Below are 21,727 nucleotides of genomic sequence, written 5' to 3'. Positions count from 1 at the left end.
GCCCGCTGGCTAAAGGCGAATTTCCGCACATCTATCCGACATCCGTCCTTCCTCAATTTGAATTTATGCCCTCTCAGGTGATTATTCTGAGCAAGAGGAAGAATCCCATCGGCATTGAGCATGCTCAAGCCATTCAAAGCCTTGTACACCTCTATCAGATCACCTCGGCGATGCCTAGTCTCCAGGCTCTGTAATTTGCAAAACTTAAGCCTTTCTTCGTAAGAGCAACCCTTTGTTCCATTCACTAATCTTGTTGCCCTTCTCTGTACTCGTTCCAGCAGCTCTACATCCTTCTTGAAATGAGGCCTCCAGACCTGTATACAGTACTCAAGGTGTGGCCTGACCAATGCCTTATACAAGGGAATAATCACATCCCTGTCCCTGCTAGAAAAATTCCTGTATATCATTGACAAGACACCATGAGCTACTCTTGCAGCTCGTCTGCACTGCTCAGAGAACTTCATATCTGCCTGCACAATTACCCCCAGGTAATTGTGCAGGAAGTTAGACTGAGTGTTCAGCAATTTCCCACTGCACTCTTAGAACCACCCTTATGTATTGGAGATACATTGGCACTTTTCCAATCCAACAGAATCACTCCCATCCAGTGATGCTCTCATAATTAGCCTCAATGGTTCAATGCACTCACCAGGAGCCTTACTGGCCTGTAGGCTTGAACGCTTTTTCATTAAATAATCATGTGAGATTTCAATATCATTAATTACATATTTTTCAACTTCACTCCCATAATATCTCTTTGACATACTGATTTTTTCTTCTGTAAATATAGATGCAAAGTAACTGTTGAGGTCATCTGCGACATTAGCTGGGGTTATCTAATACTCTCCAACATTCATTACATAAGGGTCCAATCTGGTTTGTCTTTCTCTTCTTTGCATCTATATATGTGATGAATTCCTTATCCCCACCTCTTTGCTAGTGATTTCTCATAATCTGCCTTTGCCGGCCTAACATTTTCTGTGGCACTATTACAGATCAATTTGCAGTGGTTATTGGCTTCATTACTTTTTATTGCTCTGTAACTTTTCCATGCCTTTTTTTTCTGCTCAAGTAATCTGTCAACTTCATTATTCATACTACTTGGAAACTTCCTTGTGGAGTAGTTTTTTAATGGTATATAAGCATTCAAGGCTTCTGTTATTAATGTTTTAAAGTTACACCATAATTCAATTGTATTCGGTTTCTGTGAGATATCTACCCAGTTAATAGAGGCTATGTAGCATCCTAAGCCGTCGTAATTTCCTTTCCTGAAATTATAACCCATTCCTTTGCCTTTAACTACTGCTACCTCTCTCTCTCTCTCTCTCTCTCTCTCTCTCTCTCTCTTCATCGTCCAACGTAAAACTCTGTGATCACTTCCTGCTACTGGTTCCTGTACTGTTAGCCCTATTATGTCATCTGGTTCGTGGGCAATGATGAGGTCTAGAATATTCTCTTCCCTAGTACTTTCCCTAACATGTTGATACAAATAACAATCATCTAATTAATTTAAAAATTTATCCCCCATGTGGAGTTTCCTTCCAATTTGTTCCAATCAATTAGAGGCAAATTAAAATCACCCATAATAAGACATTGATGCTTACATACCCATGCCATTTGCATGTAGAGGTTCTCATCATAATTTCACAATCATCTGGCCTGTAGATTACTCCCACTCCCATTATACCTTTGTTTCCAACTATCCCACACCATGCAGAGTCTATACTAACATGTGAAATGTCTGAATCCTGGAAAGCTTTCGTCATGCTCAGGCTGCTTTTGCTAAGAAGAATGACCCCACCACCCCTTCTATTTTTCCCTATCTTTCCTAAATACATTATTCATACTGTACTGAAACTCATCATCTCCCATCTCAGGGTGGCACCACGTTTCCATAAGCCCTGTTATGTCAGCGTTACGTGTTCTAACCAGCAGTTCGAATTCACTCATTTTATTGATGACACTTCTGACATTACTATATAAACAATTAAGACTTAGTATTCTTGTATAGTTAACTACCCTGAAAACCACCATCCCTTAAAGTTATTTAAGCTCTCTTCCCTGGCATTAGCTACCCACTCATTTGAAACAATTCTGCCCTCAGAACATCTTGCTAATATTTTCTGTTGCAGTTGGTTAGTTAGTTATTTTGGTTTTTAGGAGCATTAGCAACTAAGGCCATATTGCTCCGGGAATGTGCGGTGGTCATTCCCTGACCTTTCCGCATCCTCCGTATTTAGTAGTGACGGGCTCGAACCCTGGTCTAATCAAGAAGCGTGTGCTACGCACTGCTACTCCTTCCCACCTGGCTACGGAGGTGCCTTCTGTTGCGGTAACAAAAAGAACTCTTGAGTATGTGCAAGAGTTACTTTGACATGTATTATCAGATTAACACGTATCTATATTACCGTTGGCCCCCCCAACTAGAAATTTCCCTGGACCTTTAAGGTTTTCTCAATAATACTGGCAAAAACTCTTGTACCGCCTTTGTTTAAATATATCCCATCTTGACTAGTTGAATGTGATATTCAAAAATTATTTATTTTTGAGTTTACGTGAGCTAATTTAATTCTTAATGTTTTATCATACTTTAAAACGGCATGGTAAAATATTTTAAAAGTTTTAATGCAATATTTCTTTGTGGTAGAAAATATTTGCAAAACTTTCCAACCAGATTGTCAATATTTTTTTACTTTAGAACCCCTACTTTGATTACATTTGTTTGTTCTTTTGTTAGAGAGTGGAGAAGCAACATCAAAATACCTGCAGAAATCTCTTCCTGCTAAATGCATTCTTGAGAAATGGAATTCTGTCTCTCCATTCTTCAGACTGATATTTCTTTATATCAGTTTTTTTCATTTAGCCTCACATTGATAGTTATGCTAAAAAAAAATGCCTTTAGTACGTGAAACCAAAACTCAGTTACATCATATGGAACAGTCAGAAACTACCATATTTGTAAGTTTCCCATTTTTAACTCAGTTTCTTCCTCAGAAAAGGTCTAACAATTTCTCAATTTCATCATCAAAAAGGCCTTTACAAGATCTTGATGGCATGTCTAAATACTTCACTCTAACACAGAGTATAAGTTACTTCAGTGTTTCTCAACCTGTGTGCCGCAGCATGTGCTGTGGCACGTTGGTGTGCCACGAGTATGCTTCAAGTGTGCCACAGAAAATGCAAATAAAAAAAAAAAATTAATAAATCCAAGTTTTACAATAAAAATTAATTCAAATGAAAAAATTGTTTATTTACACTGCGCTGATCCGAGTTCCTTCCTGCAGTCAGTGACATCTCGTTTAATTTCTAGTACTAGATCTGTTCACCTTTATTCACCTGTTGATTCTTAGTACTAGATCTGTTCACTTTTATTCACCTTTTCATTCCTAGTACTGGAATTGTTCACCTTTATTCGGCCATTCTTATAACTTGAGGGTCTTTCCCAGGCACCTCACAGTGCATTTTGTAGTTGTATATATGTGTGTAAAGCATAGGACTACGAATTAAGTGCAACTTGTAAGCAGCATAGTTCTGAAAGTACTTTTTGATATTTTTATCTCTAAAACATCATATTCAGTTAATTCATATAGAACAGATATTTTCAATTAACTGTATTAGTTTTTAGAAGTAACTTCAATTTTTTTTTAGAAATTATTAGTGATGGATAAATATTTAATGAAATAAAATCAGAAGAGGCAACTTGATAACAAACTTATACTGGTACCCAAGATTGTCCTCAACTTTATGTGATTTGAAATTGTCGAATGAATCAACGGTGCTGAGTAAATTGCAGCATCATTTTTCTATGAAATGCGAGAATTTATCATCGAAAACTATACAGTATTTTAAAAGATTGCAGACTCTACCAGAAAAAAAGGTACAGAATTTTATAATATGGCTAAAATATCTGATAAAGTACAAGAAGGCAGCTATTTAATAGCCATACTGGTGGGGAAAAGAAAAAAAAAAAAAAAGAAATCTCACCTGATTGCAGAAAGACTGATTTTATCAGCATGTCGGGTAATCATGATAAGTGTTTTGGGAGAGGAAGCTGAAAAAAAATTTATAACAGTACCACTTTTGAACATTACAATTAGCAAGCTTATAAAAGAAATGTCCGATGATATCTGAAGAACAAGTTGATCAACATATAATAATTTTGGGCAACTGTTTGCATTGCAAGTAGATAATTCTACAGATAATAGCATTTAATAGCATTTGTCAGGTTTATCGAAAACGACACAATTATTAACCTTTTTGTTGTTGTTGTTGTCAAGAATTCACTAAAAGAACAACCGGCCAAGATATTTTCGAAGTAATGAATAATTATTTGCAAATGTGTAGTATATTATGGAAGTCGTGCGTTGACATTTGTACTGACGGTGCCCAGGATTTGTAAACTTAGTAAAACGACACAGTTCAAATATTATTACAACACAGCGTTTTATACACATAGAAGTTCTAGCAGCGAAGACAGTTGTACTCGATTTAAAACTTGTACTTGATCAAGCAGTTAAAATGGTCAATTATATCAAAACTAGACCGCAAAAAATATGTATTTTTGGAAAATTATGCGAGGAACTGGAGTCTGGTCATTTTTCTTTAATAATGCATACTGAGGTTCGGTGGCTATCAAAAGGAAATGTACTTATCCATATGTGCGAGTTGTGTGAGGAAATGCTCATATTTTTTTCACTGAAGCAATCAGAATTTTGTGATTATTTAAGTGATGCAATTTTGTGCTATAAATTAGCTTTTCTAGCAGATTTATTCACACAACTAAATAAATTAAATTTCATTATGCAAGGCTCAGAGGAAAATTTACTTACAATTAATGTAATAAGCAAAACATTAGAGCTGTTAAAGGCAAAAATTTAGCATTACTTCCCATCCCTTGATACCAAAAAATATTTGTGGGTAAGAGACCCATTTGCAACAAGAAACCTTCCAATGTTAGAATGTAATTTGCATGAGGAAGAAGAATTAGCTGAGATGCATAGTGACCATTCACTGGAAATTCACTTTAATAACAGTAATATTAACAAATTTTGGATCAAAATTCAAAATGAATTTCCACGAATTTCAAAAAAGGCAATTAGAATTTTATTGTTGTTTTCCACTTCCTACTTCTGTGAAACAGGGTTTCCCCTTTAAACAAGATTAGACAAAAGAGAGAGAGAGAGAGAGAGAGAGAGAGAGAGAGAGAGAGAGAAGAGTTTCCGAGAGTAAGCTTATCCACAATAAATCCTCGTATTAAAAACTGTGCCTCCCATCAAACCCAACCGTTTGATGGGAGACACAGTCTAATCAGTGAGATAACATTTTAATCTCACTGATTAAAATGTTATAATTGTATATTTTTTTGGTGCCTTTCTTATGTTTAACTGCAACCATTTCTCCTCCACTTTTCTTATTTTATTTTTATTTATTTTTTGTTATTCTTGGTTTTTAGGCGCATTAGCAACTAAGGCCATATTGCTCCAGAGATATGCAGTGGTCATTCCCTGACCTTTCCACACCTCCGCATTTGGTGGTCACGGGCGCAAATCCCAGTCTAATCAAGAAGCGCGTGCTATGCACTGCTGCTCTCCTGCCCACCTGGCTATGGAGGCACCGTCCACTTTTCTCTCAGATATTACAAAACCATTTAACTCCCTATTAGAGTTTGATAAACACCTGGGCCTCTCCTCCTTGAATAACTCCTCATGTGTGAATGTAAATGCAAAATGCTTATTCAGTTTATCAGCTACTTGAGCAGGATCATCAATAGTCGAATCATCTATGTTAAGTGGACCAATCTGATTCATCCCCTTCCTTTTAAAATTTATAAGTAAAGTCTGTTGTTTTTCTTTGCATCCTTTGCCAAAGATTTTTGATAATCTGCCTTCACTTGCCTAACCTTCCTGTGACTTGATTGCAGACTAGCTTGTATCTATCATAGACTTCTGTGTCACCTGACAATTTATGTGCATCCCATCCATTTTCCTTTACCACAAGTCTTATTAGTTCATCTGACATCTATTTGGGCCTAAACCTTGAGCAGTATTTCTTAGTTGGAACAAAAAGCCTAGTAGCTTCCAAAATTACTTCCTTGAATGCTTCCCATTTAGAATTTGTTGTTGATAGCATCATCAGTTGGTCCCATTGTATAGAACCTAAAAAATCTCTAAGATGACTGTCTTAGAGATCTTTTAGGTTCTATACAATGGAATGCCTTTACGAAAGCAAAAACCCTTCCCTTTACCGCTGATGGAAGTTACATCTTTAAGTAAATCCCACATCAATACACTGTGATCACTGCCTCCTAGTAGTTCCTTTATCTGTAAATATTTAATGCATGTATAATCACTGCTAATAATCAGATCAAGAGTGTTACTCCCTCTTGTTGCCTAGCGCACTATGGCAATAGTTGCTGATGCACCTAATAAATCCCAAAACAAACAAACAAACAAAACCCTCTTGTTGCCTCTCTAACATGCTGCTGTAGAAAACAATCATGCAATAAATCCACAAAAGCCTGGCTAGTGTGCGAGTGACCAACCCACAAGTTCCAGTCTATATCTGGGAAGTTAAAATCCCCCGTTATAAGACACTCTGATTTACTGGCCCACTCTATTTCTCTGTATAATTGTCCATTGTACTCATCAGAGTCATTAGGTCTATAACAAACTGCTACCCTCATGTTTGATTTCCCAATGCTTATGTCACACCAAACAGACTCAGCATTGCACTGTACATCTATGTCAACTGGATGCACTTCCTTAGATTTTATGTGTTTCTTAACTAACAGCATAACCTCTCCTCCCTTCCTATCCTTTCTGTACACATTGTACTCATCAAATTCCAATTCTGCACTGCTTATATGTGACACCATGTCCCTGTTATCTCAACAATATCTGCCTTTGATGTCTTGATCAGCACTTGAAATTCATCAAATTTATTTACTATACTCCTAGCATTGGTGTACATGCAAGTATACATGCACCTACTCTTAGTCAACTCTAACACAGCCCATGTATTTACTTGTTTCATGACTCCCAGCAGTTCCTGAAATCCCCAGAAACTTGCTTTCCTGGCTGCTGCTCATTCCAATAGAAGCAGTGCAAGAATCATTTCCACCTCTGCCTGCAGCTACTGTTAACCTATTAGTCTGCGAATCCCCCCCCCAAGCTAGCAGTTTTCCAACCCACCTAACATTGCCTCAATAGCATCAGCAAATATTCTTGCACCCTTTCTATTTAAGTGTATCCCATCCCTGTAGAAGCAGTCTCTCCTATTAACAAGCAGAGACCACGCTGAGAAAAACTTGTCAGGTTTTATCTCGTAACCATAATCTTTTCATGATAAATAAATTCCAATTGTAAGTAACCTTCTTAGCATTAAGATAAGGTTTAAGCATGCTCAGATAACACTTTTTTTAAGGAAAAATGCAGTCCTTGTTAATTTTTGTTAAGAAATATTTGGGAATCCTGCAGTTCACTTCATATTTTCATTAACTTGAGTATAATGATTATATTCTCTTATGGAAAAATTAAAATTAGTAAATAACTAGATGAAGTATTAGTATTTCTTATGAAGATATTCTTTTTTAGGAATTATCTTACAGATATGAAGTATTACCAACTGATACAATTGGCAAAATTATAGGAATTAGGTGAGCACTTATGTTTTTCAATCTAAAATACAAATAAAAAAATATTTTTGAATGTATAACATATTTATAATCTCACATTAGGTATTAAGGAAATACACACCCATATTTCTGAACAAATCCCTTAACCGTTTTGAGTTGTGAAGACATTTGTAAGGAAATTGCATCTGCTAGCAAAGCTAAAGAATTTTGTCTTGTACATCAATCCTCTCAGTAGTACTGTTATTTAAGGAAGTAATTTTTTTGTTCAGAGCTAAATTTCTTTCTGTCTCTATAGAAACCTTTTTGGCCTTCAAACATGAGGGATCACTCTAAAAGTTATCTATCTTGTAATAAAGAAGCAGCACAGCCATTTCCCTCTCCCATATATGTCCATTTTAGTTCAATAGATGCCCTCTTCCATTTTGAAGCCAAAGAGGAAATACCTAAAAAAAAAGTTTGTCTGGCTCTCTGAAAGGAGTCATCGGCTTCTCTGAGATCATCAAAAAATCAATATCTGTAGAGATGTTTCTTCAAATTTCTGAAGACTGAATTGATCACTGGAGGTCAGGCCTAAAATTTAGATTGTAGGGTTATTGTGGATCCTGGAATTTACAATGTCTCAAAACAGCAATTACTTTGTAGGACTTGTGTATAGGCACATTATTATTAAGAAGCAATTTCCCTCTTCTCTGTTCCTTTATGACTCCCTACTAAATTTTGGAAAACAGCAGCAGAGGCATCTTGAATGATTTTTTTCTTACGTAATGTATCAACAGAATTCTTTCCATATCCCAAAAAATTGTGGTCATAACTTCCCAACAGCGGGAAGTCATGAATGTTTTGAGCAATGGTGACCCAAGGTGTTTCCATGAATGGACTCCTGTTTTGTTTCCTGAACCCATTGATGAATCCATGTTTCATCACTAATTACAATTTATGAGAGAAACCTTTGTGAATCTGCATCATACATGCATAAATTTTCCTCACAGATTTCAGCCTTATACCATTTGAAGAGGTGTGAGTACTCTTGATATACATCTGGCAAGACCTCACTTTTGAAATGGCTGTGTTGACGGAGGATGAACAATAGCAACTCCTCAGAAATATTACATTCTTTGGCAGTCATAGACACTGTTTTTTGGCACATTTCAGTAGTTATCACATCTGGGTTGTTTTTTTTTTTTTAATGAAAGCCCCAACATGAAAAGTTTGAGATGAAAGAAGATACTTATTGACATTAGACTTAAATTTCTGTAGATTGTAATTTTCAGGAAATACGTGTGAAGAGCTGTTGTTCCAGAAAATGGAAGTTGAAGGAATAAATGAGTAAGAAGGAAAATTCTGTGAGTTTGAAGTTGTACAGTAAAACGATGCTGATGGTGTGGCATGTGTTTGTACTGAGTTGGAAGAAAGAGGAGAAATTATAGAAGACATGCAGCAGAAACAGGTCTATCAGACAGAGAGTAGAGAGAGAGAGACTTAAGACATGGGTCATTTATTAACCATAACTGCCCTCTTTTGAATAGAATCTAGAAGTGTGAGAGGGTTTATGGGGTTACTGCCCCAGATGTGGGAACTATATTCCATGGTAGGGTGAATTGAAAATTTGTACAGAGTGAGTAGTTGATTACAAGAAAAGTAATGCTGTGAGCGAAAGAGAAAACCCAATTATTTAGATGCAGAGAAAGTAATATTGTGATGTTGCTTATGCCAAGAGAGATCAGAAGTCAGATTAATACTAATAGGCCGACCGGGCTAGCCGAGTGGGTAAAGTACCCGCCCGGCAACCCAAAGGTCGCAGGTTCGATTCCCACTTCGGGCTTGGATCAAAGTACTGCAAAAACCTTGGGAGGTGCAATATGGCCACAGAAGCTGATGCGCCAAGAACTACCAAATCAACAACAATACTAATAGAGGTATATAATCTTGTCTAGAAATCTGAGTGCCATTGAAGATAAGCATATGAACAAAAGAGGCCTTTTTAGCATTTTCATTAGCATTGGTTGAGGCATATGATGCAATGATGCAAGAAAGCAAGCTTATACAGCATCAGCCAAAAAAAAACCCTTCCCAATTCAACGATACGGTCACTCCAAATATTTGTCTAGTTCAGCCTTACATTTATTTAAGCTAACAACTTCCACAACAACAGATGGAAGTCTGTTCCAGCAATCAACTACTTGTTGGCTAAAGGCAAACTTCTGCGCATCTATTCTACAACTGTCTTTCCTCAATTCGAATCTTTGCCCCCTCAGGTTCTTAGTCTGAGCAAGCGGAGTACCCCATCATCATTGCACCTGCTCAAACCATTCAAAGCCTTATACACCTCAATCTGATCACCTCACAGGTGCTTAGTCTCCAGATGCTGCAACTTGCAGAACTAAAGCCTTTCTTCATAAGCACACCCTTTGTTCCTCTCACCAATCTTGTTGCCCTTCTCTGTACTCGTTCTAGCAACTCTATATCCTTCCTAAAATGAGGCCTCCAGACTTGTATACAGTACTCAAGGTGTGGCCTGACCATTGCCTTATACAAAGGGATAATCACCTTGTCCCTGCTAACAAACTTCCTATATATCATTGACAAAACTCCATGACCTGCTCTGGCAGCCCGTCTGCACTGCTCAGAGAACTTCATATCTCACTGCACAATTACTCCCAGGTCTTTTTCATTCTCCACCTCCCTGAGTGTAGTACCACAGAGTTGGTACATTTCTCTTGGGTTATTGCTACCCATATGCAGTACTTTGCATTTGTCAATGTTAAACTACTTCAGTTGCCCTGAGTGTAGTACCACAGAGTTGGTACATTTCTCTTGGGTTATTGCTACCCATATGCAGTACTTTGCATTTGTCAATGTTAAACTACTTCAGTTGCCACTTCTCAGCCTATCTGCCTAACTTTACTAGATCCTGTTGCAGTAGCATACTGTCTTTAGTGTCATTAACAACCCTGCCAATCTTTGTATCATCTGGAAACTTCGACATTAAGCCTGATATACCTTCATCGTTATCATTGATAAATACACAAAATAACAATGGGCCCAGCACCGAACCCAGTGGGACTCCGCTAATAACATTAGTCCACATAGAGCAATGTTCATTTATTACCACTCTCTGCGGTCTCCCACTCAACGATCCCTTTATCCCTTGCAGTAATTTGCCCTTGATGCCATACTGCTCCAATTTGTATAGCAGTCTTCCATGTGCAACAGTATCAAAAGCTTTTCTGACATCCAAGTATATGATATCAAAATTATTTTTAGCATCCGGTTCCTTTGTGACCACGTAGTATCCAATCAAATTGGTCAGACAAGACTTCCCCTTAACAAACCCATGCTGTGTCTCAACTATTGGTACTGTCTTGTCTAGGTGATCCTGTATCACCTCTTTAACCAGTGACTCCATTATTTTCCCCGGAACAGAAGTTAAACTGTTTTATTTTCGCCTTTTAGTGAACACAGATATGGATACATGCTCAGTAACTTTATTTAAAGAAACTTATCCAATGTTTAAATATCACATTGTTTCACAAGCTTAGTATAATATGCCTTTGAGAGTTTAAGCTACGATTCTGTGCAGTATTGGTGATATTAATGATGTTGATGCATACTTCTTGTATATTGTATGCATGAGTATAAATAGAGTGAGTGAGGATTTCTATAATGAATAAAAAAGATTAGAATTAATGTGGTAGAAAACTATTGATATTATAACAGTTTTAAAAGTGTGAAATGGCTAATTTTTAAGAGTTAATGATTAAAAATGAGTAAAATGTTCCACAAATATAATGTTTATAGAAAATGAGCTTTTCTCTCCAAGAATAGAACATTAATAGTAATGTATTGTTAGTTCACTATACAGATGATTAAACATTTTTTAAACTAAATCGTTACATTTAGTTTAAAAATATGGATCATTACATTTCTTATTAGTAAGAATGTAATGATCTATAGTATCTCAAATTGTACTGTAATTAAAGTGAAGGTATGCTATGTTCTTTAAACTCAAAAAAGGAATGAAGGCAGGATCAATTTATTTAGTTCTTTTTCTCTGCATTTTAGCTGTATTGTAGTAGTACTATTCTCTCAAAACAGGGAAACATACTACTCCAGGTTGAATGAGTAAAAGGCATATTTAAGATGTATTGTTTTTAGCACATTCAAAAACATATTAATTACTGTACTAATGAAATGCTAGTTGACTACTATTAAAGATTGCATGAAATTTGATTGCTTTGTATTGTATTATATATGCCTCTGATAATATACTAATTTTATTTGTTACAAGCAGCACAATGTTTTCATTAAAAATAAAATAAGACACTATAATACAGAATAGAAAAATCAATTTAGGAAACAGATTCCTGACCTACGTTGTAAATAGTGGAAATCCCAATATGGGCAAAAAAGGAAGGGTAATAAAAATAAATACCTTTCCTTTGTTATAGTAAAGTAAAAAGGGACTCAGGGAAATAGTAGTAGTAGTAGTAGTGGCACTTGATGCAAGAAAGCAAGTGTAGGAGCTTATGCAGCATCAGCCAAAAAAAAAAAAAAAAAAAAATCACACCATACCCTCCAAATGCCTGTCCAGTTCCTCCTTAAATTTATTTAACCTATCAACTTCCACAACGACAGATGGAAGTTTGTTCCAGCAATTAACCACCCGCTGGCTAAAGGCAAATTTCCGCACATCTATTCTACATCTATCCTTTCTTAATTTGAACTTATGTCCCCGTAGGTTCGTATTCTGAACAAGTGGGAGGATCCCATCAGAATTCAGCGTGCTCAACCCATTCAAGGCCTTATAGACCTCAATCAGATCACCGCGCAGGTGCCTAGTCTCCAGCCACTGCAATTTGCAGAACTTAAGCCTCTCTTGGTAAGAGGATCCCTTCATTCCCCTCACCAATCGTGTTGCTCTTCTCTGTACACGCTCAATCAAATCTACATCCTTCCTAAAATGAGGCCTCCAGACCTGTACGCAGTACTCAAGGCGTGGCCTGACCATTGCCTTATACAGAGGGACAATCACCTCCTTTTCCCTGCTAGCAAAATTCCTATATATCATTGACAAAACCCCATGACCTGCCCTAGCAGCCTGTCTGCATTGCTCAGAAAACTTCATATCTGACTGCACAATTACTCCCAGGTCTTTTTCATTTTCTACCACCTTAAGTGTAGTACCACACAGTTGGTACGTTTCTCTGGGGTTACTTCTACCCATATGCAGTACTTTGCATTTGTCAAGGTTAAACTTCAGTTGCCACTTCTTAGCCCATCTGCCCAAATTATCTAGATCCTGTTGCAGTAGCACACTGCCATTACTGTCATTAACAACCCTGCCAACCTTCGTGTCATCTTCAAACTTCGACATTAAGCCTGATATACCTTCATCAATATCATTGATAAATATACAAAACAACAGAGGACCCAACACCGAACCCTGTGGGACTCCACTAATAACATTAGTCCACGAAGAGCAGCACCCATTGATTACCACCCTCTGTCTTCTCCCACTTAACCATCCTTTTATCCATTGTAGCAACTTACCCTTAATACCATTCTGCTCCAATTTGTACAGTAGTCTTCCATGCGCAACAGTGTCAAAAGCTTTCCTGAAATCCAAGTATATGATATCAAAATTATTTTTTGCATCCAGTTCCTTTGTGACCACATCATAATAACCAATCAAATTTGTCAGACAAGACTTTCCCTTAACAAACTCATGCTGTGTCTGAATTATTGCTGCAGTCTTGTCTAGATGATCCTGCAATGCATCTTTAACCAGTGACTCCATTATTTTACCCGGAACAGAAGTTAAACTAACTGGTCTGTAATTATTCGTGTCACCCTTCGAACCTCCTTTGTGAATTGGGGATACATTTGCACATCTCCAGTCCGTGGGAACCTCCCCTGAATCCAAGGATGCTCTCATAATTATGGCTAAGGGTTTGCTTAGTTGCTTTGCCGCCTCCTTTAATATAACTGGATAGATCCCATCCGCCCCAGGTGCCTTTCTTATATTTAACTTCAACAATTTCTCCTCCACTTTGCTCTCAGTTATTACAAAATCATTAAGCACACTGCTACAATTTGATAACCTTCTTCCATTTTCAAACTGTAATGATTCCTCACATGTGAATGTAGATGCAAAATACTCATTCAGTTTGTTTGCTATCTGAGCAGGATCATCAAAAGTCGAACCATCGATGTCAAGCGGACCAATCATATTCATCCCCTTCCTTTTAGAGTTTATATAAGTAAAGAAATCCTTGCTGTTTTTCTTAGCATCTTTTGCCAAAGATTTCTCGTAATCCGCCTTTGCCTGCCGAACCTCCTTTGTGACCTGATTACAGACTAGCTTATATCTGCTACAGGCTTCTGCGTCGCCTGATAATTTATATGCATCCCATGCATTTTTCTTCTCTGTCACGAGTCTCATTAGTTCATTTGATAACCATTTAGGCCTAAACCTTGAACAATATTTCTTCATCGGTATGAAAAGTCTAGTAGCTTCCACGATTAATTCCTTGAATGAAATTATCTGTACAGATAGTTTAGAAAAATATATGATTGCAGCTGTGAAGTGTGAATAGAGAAATTTAAAGTACATTTGATATAGAACAAATTATAAGACAACAACAATACTATAGTGTTTCATACATATATGACTACATCATCAACCTAACATAATTATTCATAAATCTTTTTAATATCATAATAAAAATTTAGGCATTACTCTAATCATTAAGGTTAATTCAAAAGCAGTTAAATTTGCTAAAAATAATAAAAATCAATGTAGAAAAACCCTATAATTTTACTAATTTATTTACTTCCATACCTCCTATGAAACTTAAATTAATACTCAGTATATGAAAAAATATTGTAAGCAATTAAATCGTGTATATTCAGTGCACAAATTTTTGATTTAGTTAACAAGTACTGCCAACCGATTCCTGAAGTAACTTAAGTATTTTAAGGTTTGGTTTTTATGTTTCATCTCTAAAAAATCTTATTGTTGTAAATTCTTGGAGTGGGTGCGAGATTACACGTGAACAAGCGAAGTTTTTACGAGCTCCAGCAGATAGAGAAGTTTTGCTTTTTTATTGACTTAAATTGGCATATTAATTTATTTTTTAGAGTTGCTTTATATTCCTAGTAACAATACTTTAGTTTAATTTGAATTTAGATAGAGATTTTGTAGGTTATTACTATTTGTTAGGTTATCAGATGGAGGATGCGGAAAGGTCAGAGAATGATGACCGCATATCCCGGAGCAATATGGCCTTAGTTGTTAATGCTCCTAAAAACCAAATAACAAATAACAACTTAGTATCAGTTAGGGTATCAAATCCACGTGTTGAACAGGTTTTGCAGCTCCTGCGAACACAAAGTTTTTAATTATACTTGGCCACTTTATTGACTTAATTGTTAGATTAAATTATTTTCTATAAGTAGCTTATAGACCTCAAGCTCCGTGGTTTATTTTGAATTTAGATAGCGCGATTTTGAAAATAATTAATACCTCATATACATAGATTTACCGTTCATAACTTGCTGCCATTGTTATACGATACAATGTGTGCACCGAACTAGACAGCGTTAAGGTCTAACAGAAAACTAGATAGCGTAAGGTTTAATGGAAAACTAGGTAGCGAGTATGGTAGTATCAATTAATCAGTAAAATTTATTGATCTTATTAAATTTCGTTGTCAGTTGAATTGTACTTTAACTAAATAAATATAGTGACCTAGTTTTTACAAATGTAACATCATAAATTAATACATATAAGTTGACAGGGGATAAGAAAGTCATATAACGTAACTCGGAGATAACATTTGATACCGAAATACATATATGTAGCGTTATAACTGAATTGGGATATAAATTTATGGGTTATATTTTGTATTGGAATTTTATTGAACTTGAATAGAAATCATGACTCAGACCAGAGCAGCAAAGAAAAAGGCTCAAACTAATAAAAGTGCTGTGGGTCAGGGGGGAAGGGGGGGGGGGCAGTTGTCCTCTGAATCATAGTCTATTGAAATGCACTGCTTGTTTGATGTTTGTGGAGCAATCAGGAATGGGACATGATATTGCTAAGGAGAATGTCTTTGTGTGTGTGCACGATGTAAGGAGTGCGAGGAAATCAGGCGCCAACTCAGCAATGTTGTGGGTTTGTATGACAGCTTGAAGGACAGGGTGGATACCCTCGAAGGATTTAAATAGAGGGCCCGTCAAGCTCTCAGCTGCCCACATCAATGCCAGAGCTTGCACTTGAACATCAAGCAACACAGCGGCAAACCACAAGGCAGAATGCGCTGGTCCTAAAGGAACTAGTTGTAGGTGATTCTATTGTCAGGGAAACGGGGAACATATTGTGCAAAAAGGATAGATGGAACAGGACCAGGGTATGTCTGCCAGGGGCAAAGGTTGATGACGTTGTAGAGCAGATATCATCTTTTAAGGGCACAAAGGGTGATATTGTTGTACACATTGGCAAGAGTAGGAGACTGACAGAATTACTTAACAAGTACAAGTCAGTGCTGAAAAAAAGCCGTGAGTTAGAGCTGAATTTGAAACTGTCTGCAAATCTGTCCAGACACAATAGGAGGGAGTATATGATGAGAGCCTTGTTGATCAATTCGGCCCAGGAGATATTGTGCATAGCCCAAGGGGGTAAAATTTTTCTCAGCCTGGTCTGTGCTTGTTAACAGGAGAGACTGCTTCTACAGGGATAGAATACACTTAAATAGAAAGGGGGCAAGAATATTTGCTGATGCTATCAAAGCAGAGTTAGGTGGGTTGGAAAACTACTAGCTTGGGGGGATACATGGACTAATAGATTAACAGTAGCCGCTGGCAGAGGTAAAAGTGATTCTTGCACTACTTCTATTGAAATGCAATTGAGCAGCAGCCTGGAAAGCAAGGCAATGGGGATTTCCAGGACTGCTGGGAGTCATAGTGGAACAAGTAAATACATGGACTGTGTTAGGATAACTAAGAGTAGAAACAGGTGCATGTTTACTTGCAGGTACACCAATGCTAGGAGTATAGTTAATAAATTCAATGAGCTTGAAGTGCTAGTCAAGACATCAAAGGTAGATATTGTTGGGATATCAGAGACATGGTGTCACGCAGACGTAAGCAGTGCAGAACTGGAATTTGGGGAGTACAATGTGTACAGAAAGGATAGACAGGACAGAAAGGGAGGAGGGGTTATGCTGTTAGTTAAGAAACACGTAAAATCTAAGGAAGTGCATCCAATTGATGTTGGTGGACAATATAATTTTGAGTCTGTTTGGTGTGACATAAGCACTGGGAAAGGTAAAATGAGAATGGGTATGTGTTACAGGCCAAATGAATCTGATGAGTATAAAGAGCAGTTGTCCAGGGAAATAGAGTGGGCCAGTAAATCAGAGTGTCTTATAATGGGGGGGGGGGTTTAATTTCCCAGACATTGACTGGAATTTGTGGGTTGGTCACTCACACACTAGCAAGGCTTTTGTGCATTTATTGGATGATTGTTTTCTACAGCAGCATGTTCAGGAGGCAACTAGAGGGAGTAATACTCTTGATCTGATTATCAGTAGTGTTTCTTCATGCATCAAGAATCTGCAGATAAACAAACCACTAGGTGGCAGTGATCACAGTGTGCTGAAGTGGGATTTACTCAAAGAGGTAACTACCATTAGGGGTAAAGGGAAAGGTTTTTGCTTTCGTAAAGGTGACTATGGTAGTCTGAGACAGTATTTAAATTCTATACTGTGGGACCAACTGATGAAGTTACCAACACAAATTCAAAATGGAAAGCATTCAAAGAATTAATCTTGGAAGCTACTAGGCTTTTCATACCAACAAAGAAATATTGTTCAAGATTTAGGCCTAAATGGATGTCAGATGAACTAATTAGACATGTGACAGAGAAGAAAAATGCATGGGTTACATATAAATTAACATATGACACAGAAGCCGATGATAGATATAAACTGGTGTGCAACCAAGTTACAATGGAGGTTAGGCAGGCGAAGGCAGATTACGAGAAATCTTTGGCAAAGGATGCAAAGAAAAACAGCAAAGAGTTCTTTACTTATGCAAACTCTAGAAGGAAGAGTGTGAATCAGATTGGTCCACAAGGGAATGCCAGAGGTGTATTCAATTCTGGCAGTAAGCTAGATAATCTTGTAATAACTGAGAGTAAAGTGGAGGAGAAATTGTTGAAGATAAACATAAGAAAGGCACCTGAGGTGGATGGAATATATCCAGTTATATTAAAGGAGGCAGCAAAGGAAGTAAGCAAACCCTTAACCATAATTATGAGAGTTTCCCTGGACTCAGGGGAGGTACCCATGGACTGGAGATGTGCAAATGTGACCCAAATCCATAAAGGAGGATCCAAGGGAGACACAGGTAATTACAGACCTGTTAGTTTAACTTCTGTTCCAGGGAAATTGCACGATCATTTAGACAAGACTTCAGTTATAGCTCGGACACATCATGGGTTTGTTAAGGGGAAGTCTTGTCTGACTAATTTGATTGGATACTATGATGTAGTCACAAAGGAACTGGATGCAAAGAATAACTTTGATATCATATATTTGGATCTTAGAAAGGCCTTTGGTACTGTTGCACATGGAAGACTGCTGCACAAATTGGAGCAGTGGCATTGGAGGCAAATTGCTGCTATGGATAAAGTGATGGTTGAGTGGGAGAAGACAGAGAGTGGTAATCAATGGACACTGCTCTTCATGGACTAATGTTATTAGTGGAGTCCCTCAGGGTTCAGTGTTGGGTCCATTGTTGTTTTTTGTATTTATAAATGATATTGAATGAGGTATATCAGGCTTAATGTCCACGTTTGCAGACGATACAAAGGTTGGCAGGGTTGTTAATGACACTAATGACAGTACACTGCTGGAACAGGATCTAGAAAAGTTGAGCAGATGGGCTGAGAGGTGGCAAATTAAGTTTAACATTGACAAATGTAAAGTACTACATATGGGTAGAAGTAACCCCAGAGAAACATATCAAAAATCTGTGGTACCACACTGACAGTGGTGGAGAATGAAAAGGACCTGGGGGTAATTGTGCAGGCAGATATGAAGTTTTCTGGACAGTGCAGACAGTCTGCAAGAGTAGACAGTCTGCTGTCTTGTCAATGATATACAGGAATAATATTTCTAGCAGGGATAAGGAGGTGATTATCCCCTTGTATACGGCAATGGTCAGGCCAGACCTTGAGTACTGTATACAGGTTTGGAGGTCTCATTTTAAGAAGGATGTAGAACTGTTGGAACGAGTACAGAGAAGGGCAACAAGATTAGTGAACAGAACAATGGGTTGCTCGTACGAAGAAAGGCTTAAGTTTTGCAGAATACAGCGTCTGGATTCTAGGCACCTGCAAGGTGATCTGATTGAGGTGTATAAAGCCTTGAATGGTTTAAGCATGCTCAATGCTGATGGAATTCTTCCTCTTGCTCAGAATAATCGCCTGAGAGGGAATAAATTCAAATTGAGGAAAGACGGTTGTAGGATAGATGTGTGGAAGTTTAGCCAGTGAGTGGTTGATTGCTGGAACAAACTTCCATCTGTCGTAGAAGTTGATAGCTTAAACAGATTCAAGGCAGAAATTGACAAACATTTTGAGCGAAGGGATGGGTGAAATAACGTTTTTTTTTTTTTTGTTTTTTTTTTGGCTAATGCTATATAAGCTTGCTTTCTTGCATCGTGTGCTAATGCTAATTCTGATCCCAAATAAAATCATAGGAAAACTGATATCACAATATGCAAAACTGATATAATGAAATTAAGTAAAATGTAACATTTTGCTTGTGTAATTAATGTGCTCAGACATTTTTTATATAATTGGGAGTTGCAGACAAAGTTGTGCACATTGCAAGAACAAGTACATGCACTGCCACAAAAGGTGCACAGCCTATTGTTAGCTGTCGTGATAGTAAATAGATTGCAAAAAAAAAAAAAAAAAAAGTTAGAATGAGGTTGTAATCTTTTCCATCTCCACTGTCTGGTGAATATATATATATGTAGAAGTTTATTTATTTAATACCAGTGGGGAGTTTTATGCCTTCAGTCATTGCAAATTTATTCCTGCCTTATGATGAAAATTTATATCAAACTAACAACTTTGAATATTACTTAGAAATAGATGACACTGACTTTCATTAAGGCATGTGTAATACACTTAGGATGGATAGATAGGAGTGGGAAATAAGAAGGTAGGTTAGTCATGTTACATGTCAAAAGTAACTTACATATGACAAAAGCAGTCCCAGAATCAGAACTAAAGCAAACCAGTATTGATTCTGTCCGGTGTGAGGTAGTAGAATTAAAAAAAAAAAATGAGAGTGGAGAGTATGCCACATACCAGAAGGTTGATGAGTGTGATGGTGGTTTCTATTTGCATATGGAATGGACAGTTAGTGCAAGTGTCTTGTAATGAAGATTTAAACTACCTCTTATTGATTGGCACAGTTGGCAATTTGGTGCAAATGGGGCCCTTTTTTGTTCAGTTCACAGAGCATTTGACTGAGAAGCTAAAATACTACTCGTCTATAAATTTTGAAAAGGAAATTTTGAATACTACTCATCTATATATTGAAAAGGAAAGTTGGTAGCATTTGATATTTTACCCATTTTCTCATAATATTTTAAAGCAGGTAATGTTTTCTTTGTTTTTATTTTAAAGTTCCTTTTTGTTTCATCTCTAAAAAATCTTATTGTTGTCATAATTCTAATCCCAAATAAAATCATGTGAAAACTGATATCACAATATGCAAAACTGATATAATGAAATTAAATAAAATGTAACATTTATGCTTGTGTAATAAATGTGCTCAGACACTTTTTTCCCCCTTCTTGTGTGTCCCATGCTATGCTGGAAATTAAAAATAGCCTACTAGTGCCATAAAGGTTGCTGATCCCTAACTATATGATTTTAATCTAAATCATGTTAGGGAAATCTAAGGAACAAGAATGTTCTAAATGTGATCAAAATGAGGTCCACATCTGCTGGAAAAAGTGGTATCCATTTGCACAGAGGAATGAAGATGCTAGGTGATGCCCCATCATGCATAATAAAGAGAAGTTGCTGTAAATTTGCCAGTTTTTACATTAGGGGAAACATGTCTGCAGCATGTGTTGTCACATGCTGCAGATATGTTTGTGACACCACGTGTTGTCACACGTGGTGTCACACAGATATAAGGAATGCAGAACTGGAATTTGGGGAGTACAATGTGTACAGAAAGGATAGACAGGATAGGAAGGGAGGAGGTGTTATGCTGTTAATTGAGAAAAATATAAAATCAAAAGAAGCGCATCCAGTTGATATAGATGAACAGTGCACTGTTGAGTCAGTTTGGTGTGACATAAGCACTGCGAAAGGAAAAATAAGAGTAGGAGTGTTATAGGCCTAATGACTCGAATGAGTACAATGAACAATTGTACAGAGAAATAGAGTGGGCTTGTAAATCAGAATGTCTTATAATGGGGTATTTTAACTTCCCAGATATTGACTGGAACTTGTGGGTTGGTCACTCACACACTAGTAAGACTTTTGTGGATTTATTGGATGATTGTTTTCTGCAGCAGCAGCAGCAGCATGTTCAAGAGGCAACCAGAGAGAGGGTAATACTCTTGATCTGGTTATCAGCAGTGATCACAGTGTACAGTCAGTCCTCGTATAACACGTGTTTGCACTACACGAATTCGATCATACACGATTTATAAATAGGGGAACGCTATCTCATATAACATGAACTGAATTCGCTTATGCACGATTCGCCTTTGTGTTTACATTCGAATGACAGTCGAACGCAGAATCACCCCAACCAAATGCAACACGATAGGAATGAAGAGAAGATTCTGAAAATGTATTTGTTTTTTATATCAGTGAAGGGGAAACACATTTCACCATAATAACGTAAAATACAACACAATTCCAGCTATCGGTATAATCACAAATGCAATTAGATCGAGTTTACTACCAGTTTATAACAGATTCCACTAGCAGAAACGCAACTGGAAATTGTTTTATTGTTTTATGGTAGTAACCCCTAGAAATTTACTTTAGTA

General features: G+C 37.2%; 1 protein-coding gene across 2 annotated transcripts in view; it reads left to right on the top strand.

Annotated features, from left to right (window-relative positions):
- beta-PheRS (phenylalanine--tRNA ligase beta subunit) overlaps window positions 1–21,727 on the top strand; it is a 333,270-nt gene that overhangs the window by 132,114 nt on the left and 179,429 nt on the right. For both annotated transcript variants that reach the window (XM_090383545.1, XM_090383544.1), the window contains exon 11: window positions 7,593–7,654. In XM_090383545.1, coding sequence (XP_090239671.1) covers window positions 7,593–7,654 — 62 coding nt within the window. The remainder of the gene's footprint in view (window positions 1–7,592; window positions 7,655–21,727) is intronic.

This window comes from Mastigoproctus giganteus, chromosome 10 (genome assembly GCF_048544385.1).
Source record: "Mastigoproctus giganteus isolate SK-2022 chromosome 10, ASM4854438v1, whole genome shotgun sequence".
NCBI classification, from domain to species: domain Eukaryota; kingdom Metazoa; phylum Arthropoda; class Arachnida; order Uropygi; family Thelyphonidae; genus Mastigoproctus; species Mastigoproctus giganteus.
The sequence above is the reverse complement of the archived record's forward strand: the minus strand, read 5'-3'. Positions and strand labels throughout refer to the sequence as shown.